At 44.7% G+C, this 14112-nt stretch overlaps 1 protein-coding gene across 1 annotated transcript in view; it reads left to right on the top strand.

Annotated features, from left to right (window-relative positions):
* LOC144721383 (ATP-binding cassette sub-family C member 3-like) overlaps positions 1-14112 on the top strand; it is a 54480-nt gene that overhangs the window by 9770 nt on the left and 30598 nt on the right. Inside the window, exons 2-12 of the mRNA XM_078598957.1 lie at positions 834-1010; positions 1511-1636; positions 2886-3023; positions 3991-4116; positions 4750-4811; positions 5885-6025; positions 7501-7776; positions 8531-8708; positions 11501-11662; positions 13170-13262; positions 13826-14029. Of these exons, the coding sequence (XP_078455083.1) occupies positions 834-1010; positions 1511-1636; positions 2886-3023; positions 3991-4116; positions 4750-4811; positions 5885-6025; positions 7501-7776; positions 8531-8708; positions 11501-11662; positions 13170-13262; positions 13826-14029 (1683 nt within the window). The remainder of the gene's footprint in view (positions 1-833; positions 1011-1510; positions 1637-2885; positions 3024-3990; positions 4117-4749; positions 4812-5884; positions 6026-7500; positions 7777-8530; positions 8709-11500; positions 11663-13169; positions 13263-13825; positions 14030-14112) is intronic.

The raw sequence follows: 14112 nt of genomic DNA, 5'->3' as shown, positions 1-14112 counted from the left end.
TTTGTAATTTGGCAAAGCCATGCTATTATGAGTCCTCTCGGCTACTCAATAATATCTTACGGAGTACTGTAATGCTTTATAATTAACTGGAAACGTTACCCATATCAGTCCCTTGCCGCCAGTTAATACTTGCTGTCTTATCTAATGCAAACAAACGCATGACCAGAACTCAACAAAGAGGCGCTTCCGTAGATTTAGGAATTCTCTGCCCCCTGAAAGCCCTTCCCTTTGTCAGCAAAAAATGGTTTGTTCAGTTGTTCAGTCGTTTCCTAAGTCAAACTATCTCAGAGGGAAGGGAGGCGCAGGACCCAGTTGTAACCTCAACAAATCCCACCCATAACCCTTTTGTTGTCGTTACAACATGGGGAGGTATCAAATGTAAAAAAGCAACAGTGTTTATTTACAGTACATACAGGCAAAGCACCATTGTGAGATCAAGTACCACAGGCTCACAGTGGACCTATTCATAAACAACAGCAAGGCGAGGCACATTGGTTTTGTTGCTCTAGATTCCTTCACACATAAATTACAAAAAGTAAACCCTCTCGAAGCCGGACTAATCGCGAGGAGAGCCTTTCCAATTATGGAGGATGTCCGGCATGCTGCAAATAATTATATCCATAATTGTAAAATATTAATTGCTTTAAAATATTTAGGATTTAATATTTAAAATATATTGATGCAAATATGGATTTAACTTGGATTAAACTCTACGGTTTAATCCAAGTCACTTCTTGCAAATGAGACGCATCCTGGCCCCTTAAGTTCTCATCTAGTTAACCAAATTAACTTGAATTCAGGCTCCTGATGTGGCTGAATGAATGCGTTGGCAGAACTGGACGTTGACTCTACACGGGGACCCGCCGGATGTCCCTGCCTGCTTCCAGGCCACTGTGCTGGTATGGGTGCCGTGCACGTTCCTGTGGCTCGCCGCTCTGCCGTACTTCGTCTGGCTGCGACACCACCGCCAGGGCTACATTGCCTGCTCCGTGCTCAGCCGTGCCAAGACCGTGAGTCCTCGGGGAAAGGCGCGGTGGTGGGATTCGTGCATTGTGTATGATTAATGGCCCTTAATGAATTATGACTGAATCATGCCGAGCTAATGACACCTGGTCTTCCCAGATCTTGGAAGCGAAGTAGGGTTGAGCCTTGATAGTGTTTGAATGGGTGACCACCACCATGAGCAGACAGGTTGTCGTAGGTTTTTGTGACTGGGCTATGGTTTGGGCAGCAGAGGAGTGATCAGCAAAATCCAATATTATATTGTGTTTCTAGCAGTGGATTGACAATAAGGGCTGTACATGTACACGTACAGTCACCCTAAATGTGCTCAATCTCCTGCTACGTTGTTATTGTTGTTGTCTTGATGGGCAGCATCACTTTTGGTCACGTTAAAAACCTGTGCATAAACAACTACTCGGAACAGTTTACAGGTATTATCACGTGAATCAAGCAATACCATGTACTGACCGCATGATGTGTGAATTCTGTGCGTACTGTGTGCTGTCAGGTGCTGTGTGCTATACTATGGCTGTTGTGCTGGGCCAAACTGTTCTTCTCGCTGTGGGAGAGGAGCCAAGGGCATTCACTTCCTCCCATCTTCTTCATCTCACCACTCATTCTGGGGGCAACCATGGCACGTTGGCAAGCATGCACACACCCGTACATGTACATTTGTCACACCTTTTGTGCAGATTTTGTTGTAGATAATCACTCCGAAAAATTACAGATCACCAAAAGTTTGTGGACTGGAAGTGGCGATATCTCAAAGTTGTGCAGAGTCATGTGGGTGTTTTGAATACGTCAACAAAAAGTACTTGTTATGTAACTCTGTAGGTGGTTCCGGTTGTGCTACATCGCTCTCTGATGTGCTTTCTGGTGGGACCATGTGTTGTTTTGAATGAAGCCCAACGTTTTTCTCAATATACTGGGATCATCTTCTTCAGTTCCTGCATCAGAGAGCATGTGACGTGATGTGGAACAGCATTGTGTAATGAAGTTTCTTGCAAAGGATTGGCTCACAACTTTGGCTGCCGCCTGATGAGGCTGGTTGTTATTACCGGTGAAACATAGTACTCGAATTGTAAATGTGGGTTTACTCTCCAACACACCTGTGTACTGAACTAGTAACTAATTGGCATGTTTTGTTTACGTGACAAACCTTACTAATTGGTTGTGTCGGGTGGTGGCGGGTTTAATGACATTTATATTTTCGCGATCAAACCAAAAAAGCCTCTATTATGGAAAATGTCAAATTAGCTGCAATTTACAGGCGGTTAAACTGCACACAAAGTTATCGAGGTTAATCATTAAGTAGTGACTGTGGGGTGCATGTGGTTGCTGATGAAGTGATGGATGGATGTAAACGTGACTGTGTTCCATGGTTGGCCAGGGTCAGTGAGTTGGGGAAAATATATAACTTTGTTTTACATTTGTAATTGTGAGCTGTTGAGGGGTATTTGTTTTTGCTCATTGATTGATATTTCATTTGTGCGTTAACCGATGGGGCGTGACATCGCAGAGCAATAGCGGATGCATTCACCATAAATACTCGCCATCTGCTTCACAGTGGATGCTAAGAATTCCCTGATGTTATTCTGAGAAGAGTAGGCCATATGTGCCGGCGTTATGGTTAAAGTTTTACAAATGGCTTAATTCGGGTAAACCGCATCGCAACATCACCCTGCCCACTTGCATGTATGTATATATGTAGACCTTCTCTCACGCTGTACGTAGCCAACCATGATAATCGTGCTAATAGCAGACTAATGCCCATTTTCAAGCCGTTGCCACTTGCCGCTGGTGCCGCACAGGGACAGCCGCCACTTAGGGCCCCCTTGACTGATTTTCCATTGACTGCTTTTCATTCACCGACTGCCCTGCAGCTCCTGGCGGCGATCCTGGGGCAGGTGGAGCGTTGGAGCGGCGTCCACTCCTCGGCGCTGCTTTTCCTCTTCTGGCTGCTGGTGCTGGTGGGGGCGGTTACGGGGACGCGGTCACGTGTGCTGCACGCCACTCGCCTGGTGATTGCAAGCGTTGCCACACAAACAGATGGACAGATACCTGGCCTGGCCTTTGTCTCTTTTCCACTGTACAGAGCGAGCAGGGCTGTGCAAGAGCCAGCCCAGCCACAGTGCAGCTCAGCAGAAACCAGGTTGTTTTTTCTACTTCAGAACACGAGCCGTGCCACTGACGTCACATGCAATGAATGAGTCGAGCCGCATGTATAGATGAAGGAGCAGTGATGCCGCGTCCTCTGTGTAACGACTGATGTCATATGCAATTAATGTATCATTAGTGCTGGCTCTGGCCCTACTTGGCCTCGAGCCAAATCCAGATGTTTCGTGAGACCAACATATATTGATTTGGTGCCGGCTGGGCATGGCAAATCGCCAGTGAAAGCCACCCGTACTGTGAGGGTCCTACACTGGCTTGGCTCAGATGTGCAGTCCAAAAAGGGTATAATTTATTCCCAGGTGAGTGCCCATTCAGACCAGGAGTCTATTTTTTAAAATAAGTACGGTAAACAAATATAAATTTGTGAACACAACAATTCGGAAAGCACTAATTGAAAAATGTTCAGCGATGAACATGCAGTCCAGGTCTTGGGGGTTACTTGATCATATTTGACCATGCTGGGCAGTGTGGGCTGTTAAAGGTGGAAAGCAGGGCATGAAAGCATAGAAGTACAGAACGACAATGGATATTACTGCACTCCCCTCTACTGCCCACCACGTACCCCCCAGAGCAGCCTATAACTACCTCTGTGCATGGTGGTTTGCCCACCCAAGCACTGTTCAGACTCCATTCTGCTTGACTTCTGAAAACAATATTGTTTTTGGACAATCTGAAACGTCATAGCTTGGGTCGATTTTCAGCTTTTTGAGTTTGTTAAGATTCATCCGAAAATTGGGATCACATCCCTGATGACGGTGTACCCGTATTCATGAGTGCACGCGCGTGTTTGTGCATGTGCATTTTCGTGTGCAGGGCATGTTGGAGGACCCGTTTAGAGACTCGGTGTTTTTGATGTACTCGGTGCTCGTGCTCATACAGTTCATCCTTGTTTCTCTCCCTGAGAAGCGACCGCTCTTCAGCACAGACTCTGACGACCCGGTGAGTTAATCCATATATTTTTTACCGTTTTGGCCAATTTTATCTCGCGTGTGCTATCGTTGTCACATCACGAGACAACGTACCCAGTTGGATTGCGCTCAGAGTATTGCAACACTTATTATCGGGAATTGGCTCATGGAAGCAGATATCACAGGGGTACCTCTGAGATCCCTTCATAGTCGGGAGCAAATTAACTTTAGGATACAATGCTGTCTGTTCAGGAATAGGCATATTGGAAGACACCTTGAAGTGACAATTTAACTAAATGTGCTCTATCAATGTGATTTATTGTTGTTTTATTTTATTTCAGAAAGTCCAAAAAAGTTTGCTAGTTCAAACAATCAATGTGGTGGTGCTCCTCAATTGGTGGCTCTAAGACAGCATTGTAAATTCCGCATTCCCAAGACGGTGGTCATTCTGTCCTTCAAATAACCGCAATTCAGTACTTATTTAATCGACTCTGGAGTTATACCCCAATTGGAAGGTTAACTCTCTCAGCCTTCCCAATCAGTGAGCCAAGCTCTCTAACCAAAGCTGCTCTGTGTCAAACACATTACGCTATGCCACACAGTTTCCCATGACTCTGTGGTGTGATCTCATGTAGCAGCTCTCTGTGTTGTTTTTGCGATTCAGAACGTGTGTCCGGAAGTTGGTGCCTCGTTCATATCTCGTCTCACCTTCTGTTGGTTCACTAGGTGAGGTTCTCTCTTGTTTAACATATCAATGCGATCTTGACTTTCCTAGATATCGAGAGTCAATTGGATGTGAAATTGTCATGTTGCACTGTGCTCACAACTTGCTTTGGATCACCACAATACAGCCCAAGCCAAACCAACACACACCTTGGAGTGTAACAGTGTGTTGCCACAGCTATTAGAAACCAGACCTGTGCCGTGCCAGGCTGTTCTTAGTATGGCTCAGCGCGGCTTGTTTCTTGTCCCAACACTTCGTGGCCACTCGGCTCCATAGACTTTGCCCTTGCTCTCTGTCCGCCCTCTCCTTCTCTTCCCTCCACGACCAGAAGGATGCTATCTTGTCTTCTTGGTTCTTTCGGTAAAGTCACGTAGAAAGGAAATAATAAAATAATAAAAAAATAAAACATCATTAAATAATTCTCACGACGTTTTGGCCACAACGCACAACAGACCTGTTCTTCACCTGAGGACGGCTGCTTTCTTTGTGGCCGAAACGTCGTGAGAATTATTTTATTATGTTTTATTTTAATTATTTTATTATTTCCCTTCTACGTGACTTTACCGAAAGAACCAAGAAGATGAATCCCTGATGGGAATTAGGGGGGGGGGGTATGTAATTATGTATGTTGATCTTCCTTGGAACCTCATTTGCCAGTAGAAAAATATGATAATTGGTTGTTTTACCCTTTTATCTGGCAAGAAAACTGACACCTTTTTTACGAGGAGTCATGTTTGCATAGACCACAATACCTGCAGTCGGAATGCAAACCAAAAACATAACACACCATGTGAGACTAGGCTCTAAGGAAAGCTGTCTCGGGTGTGGACCAATCAACTTCAAGGACAGTGCATACATTATCAGAGTTATGTTTTTTGTTTGCATTCCGACTGCAGGTATTGTGGTCTATGCAAACATGACTCCTTGTAAAAAAAGGTGTCAGTTTTGTTGCCAGATAAAAGGGTAAAACAACCAATTATCATATGTTGATCTTATTTCGCACCGTATGTAGCCAACCGTGCTAATGGCTCCTGTTCATTTCTCCCCTCCCCTGCCACATGTCTATGCTACGCAGGATGGCGGTGAATGGGTACCGTAGGGGACTGAAGATGAGCGACCTGTGGTCACTGCGGCACAAGGATTCCTGCAGCTTCGTGGTGCCACACTTGCAGGCCGTGTGGAGGAAGGAGCAAGCTCGGATCGCACAAAGATCGGGGTAGACCTTATCTCGCCACTTACGTTTTCCATGTTGAAGTGGTTTGCGCAGTGGTTAGTGCATTGCCGGAGATAAATGTCTACATTGTAAGCGTTAATTGTAGTGTCATTTGTTCCATTTGTAATCAATATCTAAATTTTACACTTCAAATGACATGGCAATTTGTATCTATATGACACAAGACATGGTTAAATGTTAATTTGTATCTACATTTACATCGGTCCAGTAGTTTGTAATTTATAGTTTTCCCATTGTTTATAAGCCCAATGACCTGAGTTCACTTCTCAGCGACAGATAATTTTGGTTACTCTGGTTTTTGGTATGGTTTGACTGAACTTCAGATGTCTTTACAGCCAATGTTGTTCATGCCACCGCACCGTACCATTGCTTATTCTAAATCCTGCAGCTGTTTCACAGTCAACCCAATCTCAAAGAACTGTTCTTACATAATATTACCATTCGGCTTTAGATATTTTTCTTTGCCTTTAATCTCTAGGTGCCCACTGCAATGGATGTCTCGGTTACCTGCCCTCTATCTGCCACATGTGTCTCACCTATCGCAAACTTTGTTTTCTTTAAATTACATCTACAGCACTTGGCTGCCATGCTCTGTTCCACACTTCCATGTTGCTTATCTTATCCTGCCATTAAATTACGAGCATCATTGCCTGTACCTTCTATGCATCCAGTGACCCATAGAGTTACACAAATATTACATCTGTCTCGTAAAAGTACAGGGCAATTTAAGCCTGGCATAGCACCCCGACTTGGCAAAGTAAATTGAAAAGTATATACAGTAATACAAAACTAAACAGAGCCCTCCACAGGCATTATATGGCCTCCTGCCAACATCTGAATCACATCACCAACATAATTTATAAACATCTTTAAACACAATGGCTCTAAAATGCTCCAGTTGAACTGGATACACATTGTGATTTAAAACTCAGTTGGCCTGACGTAGAAGGTGTGTTGTTTGAACAATTGGTGAGGGTTTCGATAAAATCAAGTAACTTTTTAAGGATTACCAAATATTATAATGACAATTTACAGCTGTAATTTAGCTTGGATGCTTCGAATCATCTGTGTTTGTGTGTTCACTGAAAAATTTTGCAAACTAAAAAACAACAAAATCACTAGATCTGGCTGCCAGTACTTTCCATGTTTCCACTGCCAAAGAATCACTTCCGACACCTCAGATTAGCATGGTAGGATATGTACGGTGGGAAAGAAGTTCAACATACATACAACTTACATTGTGGGGAAAGATATTTCCCAACGATATTGCAGTGACATGATCTGCAAGCGAGTGGCTTCAGGAGAAAACAATAACTTCTCCTGGGCAGGAATCAATGATGGGCGAAGCACTTTGCACTTCCCAAGAGATGTATATAGAAATAACACAACTCCATTGCTCTCTGATAGGCCACAAGCTTTCCGCTCACCTCTTTTGTGGTTTTTTTTCTGGCCGGCAGAGACGCGAAAGCTGCATACCACGTACGAGATAAAAACGGCCACCTGACCAAGGAAGCAGCGGGTCCCGGTGAGGACAGGAACCTCATTTCCGTTCGGCTACGCCTGCCCAGGGAGAAGTCCCAGAGTGGTGGTGCTGGGACAGAGGGAGGAGCCACAGGTCAAGAGCCATCCCTCATCAGGGCCATGGCGTTGGCGTTTGGGCCACGGTATCTCGTGGGCTCTGTCTACAAACTCCTGCAGGACATTCTGTCGTTCGCAAGTCCCTTACTGCTCAGGTGAGACATGGGGACACCTGGGAACGGTGAGGGCACAGCGGGGTGAGTTGATGGGGCTGTCCAGAGTCTTAAAACACATGAGGACAAGTGCTTGGCCTTAGGGGTGGGTGATCAGGGCGACCATCTCATACACAAAGCTGATATAACTTTCCATATATGTTGTAAATGTGTTGCCTCTATCTAGTTGTGTTTTTAATCATTGTATTTGGAGTTTTTGGTCATTGACATTTTCTCTTTTGATTTGTGGTTTTCACTCTTTTAATTATCGGGTTGTTCTTTGATACTTGTACTATTCGTTAATTGTTATAACTCGAACACCTTAAATAATCACAAAAAGAATAAACATTAAATACGATGAGTAGAACAATTCACCGACCTGCCCCCTGCAAATCAGTTGTTGCAATTCAGGGTTACAATTCAGATAAAGAATAATGATTTTTTTTCTCTATATACGAATACTAAAAACATAGAATCTCATGCTTGTTTTGACGCCTGTATCGTGAGATGAAAAAATACATGTGTATTCATCCATCATTCCATAGTAATTGAATATTCATATTATTAAGTTAAATTATGGGTACCTGTAATATTTTTTTCCGAAAAATTCATGGATGCCAGTCATCATCATCCTCATCCTATGGGTTCACTTGCCACCATTATACGAATGCCTCAGTGTATTAATGTTAAATTTAGACAACATTTCAGACTGTTTATTAATTCTGGCGATTAACACTGTTCTTGTGCGCACCTGCAGTCACCTGATCCGGTTTGTCGGGGACAGTTCGCGCCCCACATGGCATGGCTATGCTTTGGCGGGGCTGATGTTCCTGTGTGCCATCGCCACGTCCATGCTGGCGCATCAGCACTTCCACGCGGGATTCGTGACGGGCATTCGGCTCCGCAGCGCACTCACCGGCTTGCTTTACCGCAAGGCATGGCCCGCAACCTACTCCTCCAACCGCATCCACATCTCTGCGCATTCATATGGACACCACCATCACCTTCGATTAGCATGGTTGGCTACGTATGGTGTGAAAGAAGTTCAACATACATACTTTCACATGGCCACTATCATCACTGTCATATGGTCGTCACTACCTTAATATGGCCACCATAATTTCCATACATTACAAAATCTGTTTCACCGTCTAAAAATCTAATACAAAATTTGGTTCAGCAGCCTATGGGCCTTCCGGGCCAATTTCTTCCAGCGCCATTTGTTTGAACAGGCAAACCCATGACTGGCGTCGACTTTCTGAGTTTCATCAACCTGATGAACAAATGTTACGAGCTTGCTTATTGCGCTAGACGAGAGATATCCACAGACAGACGGGTCTATGCAGCATAGTGCAACAACATTGCGCCATAGGCGCTGTCATGATGAATTGCGGCAAATAAAACATAAAGTTAACAAACGTCTGTTAAGTTAAGAATAATAAACGTCTGTTTAATCCCCAAATGTGTATAAGCTGTTGCTTATAACATCAGGAAAGTCGAAAACATATTTCATGGGCCACTCCCCTCTTGGTGAGACACTCTGGAAGTTGAAATGGGTCCAAGGTTTCTCTGCTTAAACACGTCGTTTGCACACGTTGATTATACTGGCCGATGCACGTAAATGTTGGGGAGAGCATTGGCACTTCACGATGAACCTGGTGACCTGAGTTTGATTCCTCACCATGGCTAACACCAGAGGTGCGTTGTATCTGAACTGGTCCTGGGTCCTCCAAATAACCATCCCTCATAGACCAGTGTGGTAAAGTATGGTCAAACAACCCCCATGATTGACATGATGTGGGGTAGCCTTCATTCAGCACTGGACTGACATCAAGTTGTAAATTATTGTTATTAATTTATTAAATAAATAAAAATCTATGTTTTAGAAGTTAAACTAACTGTTGTATATTTACGTATATATTTCCTGCACAAACTATTTCAAGACAGTGATTAACAGTTTTGTGCAACGGCACTTTTCAAAGTCTTGCCAAAAATGAAGAATGTAAATTTCGTTACCTGATTTTTTTTATTTCGTCAAGGAGCCCAGGATTCTCTGTGAGACACAATGCAGTGGTGCCAGTTATTGTAAATGGGCACTTTTTAGATGAAGATAATAAAGATTTGAACTCAGCATCTTATTGCATCTGGCTCAGCGGTTGGCAACATGCTTTAACATTTAAGCATATATAGAATAAAATCAGAACTCTACTTCTCCACATATGATTACATCTTTTAGCCCAATGGCCTATTGGCTTTCCGGACCAATATACAGGTGCATGTGTTTTAAGCAAGCAGACTCCAGGCTTCCCTAATGGTTTATGGTGAGGTTGAATCTCCTTTTGTTAACTTCTGGATTGATCCTTCCACCCCAACGTGCACTCATTGCCCATCACTTTCTTTTATTTCTCTGCCTATTTTCCCTTTCTCTATTTTTTCTTTGTCTTGTACCTGTGTTGTTTCACATATCACAGATAGGTGCTCCTAGGGTTGCTCATGTCTGTGTTGCTCGTTCGGTCGTCATGTACGATGGCTCTGTGCTTCCCTGTGTTTCTTGTGTTTAAAATATAAATGCCATTTAATAAAATTCAGCCAACTCTGGACAAGTGTTGACCTTCAGGCTCTGGCGTTTTGGAACAAATGCTGTTGAGTTACCAGATATTTTTTTGGCAAGAGCACTCAATCTCAACGATGGGGTCTTCTTCAACACAAAATGTTATATTGTATATTAGTTTATATACTCGGCGTTGCCCGGGCCAAAAACATATTTCAAAACTACTCTTAAAAATCTAACAGCAGTGCATACTGTGGTGGTACCTGCTATCACTACAGTAGTACATGCTGACTCTATAGCAGTATTTATCAACTGTATAGCACAAAGTACTCACCTGACAGAGTGGCGTGGTGAGGCCTAGTCCCGTGCAGAGCCTCCGGCCTCGCCTAGATTGTCCAGCTGGCCGAGGTGGCACCTTGGCAGGCTGGGGCTGGGCTGCTACCCCTGCCCCCCCCGCAGCCACGATCTCCCCGGCCGCTCTGGAGTAATATCTACGGCCTATAGTGGTAGCATCTAGCGACTGTATAGTAGTAATAACTGCATGCATCGGGGTGGGGGGGACATCACACAGTGAAGAATTAACTTCAGCGTTAAGTGTATTTCATAGCATTTTTAACGTGAAAGCAAATGTCCCCCTCACTCCCACTGAAGGCGTGTGACTTGGCATGGGCCGTCCCCCCCACCAAAGGCGCGTGAGTTGGTATGGTCGTGTACGAGTCATAAATGAATAAATAAAAGGGAAGCGCACAAAAATCGCACTAAATCGCTAATTAAACTAATTAAAAGTTGACGGATGTGAAAAAGGAATAGCGCTTGCTCACCGCGGGGCTTACGGCATGGTACCTGGCTCTATTTTTTACATAAACTCCACCGTTGGAGAGCCAAGTGCGTGAACACACAAACCCACACGCAAACCTCGCCACAAACCCACACACACACAAATTTTGACTTTTTTATATATATAGAAGATAGATAAACTCATTATGCGTTCCTCTACAGCATATTGGATAAAACCAAATTTAAGAAAATATCTGCTCTGTCACTCCACATATAAACAATACGTTTCGTCTTTCATCCTATTGGCTATTATTTCAGCTCCAAGTAATATCCATCATCACCGTCCAGTGTTCTAAATGGCAAACATAACTCAATGCGTTTGTATTTTTCTCTCGACAGGCTCTCATGATAACACAGGCCGCGCGATTGTCGTGTGCTGGCGGGGAGCTGACGACCCTAATGTCTGTCGATGTTCAGCACATGGCCGACATCACCAACAACCTCAATTTTGTGTGGTCTGCCCCTCTGCACATCTGCCTGGCTATGTACTTCCTCTGGCAGGTAACTTTCTGATACTGAGACGGGGGTGGCATGGGGAGGGCTGCCCAGGAAGGTGGCAAAAGGGGAAAAATGTGGTCCGGTCCACACACAGAAGAGGGCCCCACAACAGGCATTCGCACAATTCACAACTGGAATGATAGGACCCGACATGACATTCTGCCTCAGGCATCAACCTCTGAGTGGCCCGAGGCATGAGGTGGGTGGAGAGATACACTGAAATGTGTGAGGTGTTCACGGCCAATGCCAGTGATGCCACCACCACATCCCGCCATTGCTTCTATCTGAAGCTCATGTCATGCTGTGGTGGTGGGTAGCTGGTTCGACGCTGGGCATTGCCGATGATGGCGTGTAACGATTCGCCCTCTCGCAATTCCCTTTACTTTTATATTTTGGTGAATGTACGCGGCATCTGGTGGCTGCAGCGGTCACGTGAATCAATTACATACAATGTACACGAATAAAAAATTATATATTCGTACCCTCACAAATAAATGCACATATTGTAAGAATCAACTGTAAGCTATGACCTGATGCATCATTACAGGCCCAGTACCTACTCCTCTGCCATTGTTCATGCTCTTTGCCTTCCAAATTTTTATAATTTTAAATAGCGTCATTTATGCACATTGCATCTGACAATCGCTGAGGAACTACAGACAAGCTCAAAGGCTGCCAGGTGGTGAGCCAGCATCAAAAATCGCTCTGCAGTTTGCTTTCTATAAAGATGTTTTCAGACAATTAGTGAGCGTTCATACACGTGGGAGGGAACCGGAGCACCCAGATAAACCCCCGGCACGTGCGGGGGCAACAATCTACATAGAGTAGGGACAGATGATGTCAGTCTACACTTTGCTGTACTGCATGCAGCAGGCAAGCCAGGGTATTGTACCTTAATGCCGGTGGGAAGGAAGCCTCGCGACATTTTGTCATTTGGCCGATCCACCAACCCTTGCCGCCTCTACAGTGCTGGATTACAGGCGTGCACCACCACCTGAGATACTCCTCTCACCAGACTCATCTGCCTTTGGTTATGCTATGATTACCCAGGGTTCCACTACCCTGTTGTGGCATCATTGTCACTACCGGAGACAGATCTGTTTATTATTTATCACTATTATTATAGTATTCCACTTAAATTTTGATTTAAAGCTTTCGTGACTGCAGGGATTCATATTCTTGGTTATTTCGGTAAAGTCACGTAGAAGGGAAATAATAACATAATACAAATATTAAACAATAGAAATTCTTATATTTTTATTATTTCCCTTCTACGTGACTTTACCAAAAGAACCAAGATATAGTATTCCACTTGTTTACTCAGAAAACCTCAATGAGTCTCAAGACTTTTTTCAGGAGGGTCCTGCCAAATTTTCGCAGTAGGGGGCAATTTTATTAGCCAGAGTGCTACGCGCTGCTCTCGCAAGATTTAAGAACGCCTTGTGGTTCCCATGAAACGATGCTGGTAATACAATTGGGGGAACAAATCACTGTCGTGCTGCTGTCTTAGCATCTAGGACCATCAGTGCTGGCGGGGGTGGCCGTGATGCTGCTGCTGATACCTTTCAACGCTTTCATCGCCCTCAACATACGGACTCTGCAGGTGCGTACCATTTAATGAAACACGTAAAAATGTTTTATTTGCGAGAAGAGGGAATGAGGTAGTAGGATGATGCAGGGCAGGGAGAGAATGGAGACAATGGGATAGGAAGGTACGAATGAGGGCTGTTAATCTAGAAGAAATAGAAAAGTCTCATGTCTATCTCACTTTCATCTCACCAATGCAGGTTTCTTTATGTCTCGACAAACTATATCTTTCGACGAAACACAAGTTCAAGAACCCTGGTGCAGACCATCCCTCGGCTATGCATGCTGGAATAATGTAAAGTCAGAAGCACTGCTATAGCTGGAGGGGGCTAAGCCCCTTTTCTCTATAATGAAGTCAAATATATTTGGTGCAATATTTAACACCAGTTAGGATTTTTAATCCATGTTCGGCAGCGAAGGCGGAATGCACAATAGACAACAGCGGAGTATTATATCGTTACTCTCTGCTCGGTGTTTAACATTAATACCGACTGTGTTGCGCCCCCTCGCTTGAATCGAGGTCACGCTTCATCGCGGCCATAAACGTCACTCGCCCCACGCGTGCGTTTTCTATCGCAGGCTCAGATCATCAAGAAGCGCGACGAGCGCGTGCGCACCCTGAGCGAGGCCCTGTCGGGCGTGCGCATCATCAAGATGTACGCGTGGGAGCGGCGATTCCGAGACGTCATCCTGGGAGTGCGCGAGCACGAGCTCGCCGTGCTCGGGCGTGCCGCTTACTTCTCCATGCTCTCCGCGTTCACCTGGCTCTGCTCTCCCTTTTTGGTACGAGGGCGAGCTGCGTTCGGGATCGGTCGGCGTTGCCGACGATTACCACGAGCCCTGACCGCGGCGGGCGGTGCAGCGGT

Source organism: Lampetra planeri, chromosome 1 (genome assembly GCF_965212315.1).
Source record: "Lampetra planeri chromosome 1, kcLamPlan1.2.h2, whole genome shotgun sequence".
Taxonomy (NCBI): Eukaryota; Metazoa; Chordata; class Hyperoartia; order Petromyzontiformes; family Petromyzontidae; genus Lampetra; species Lampetra planeri.
The sequence above is the reverse complement of the archived record's forward strand: the minus strand, read 5'-3'. Positions and strand labels throughout refer to the sequence as shown.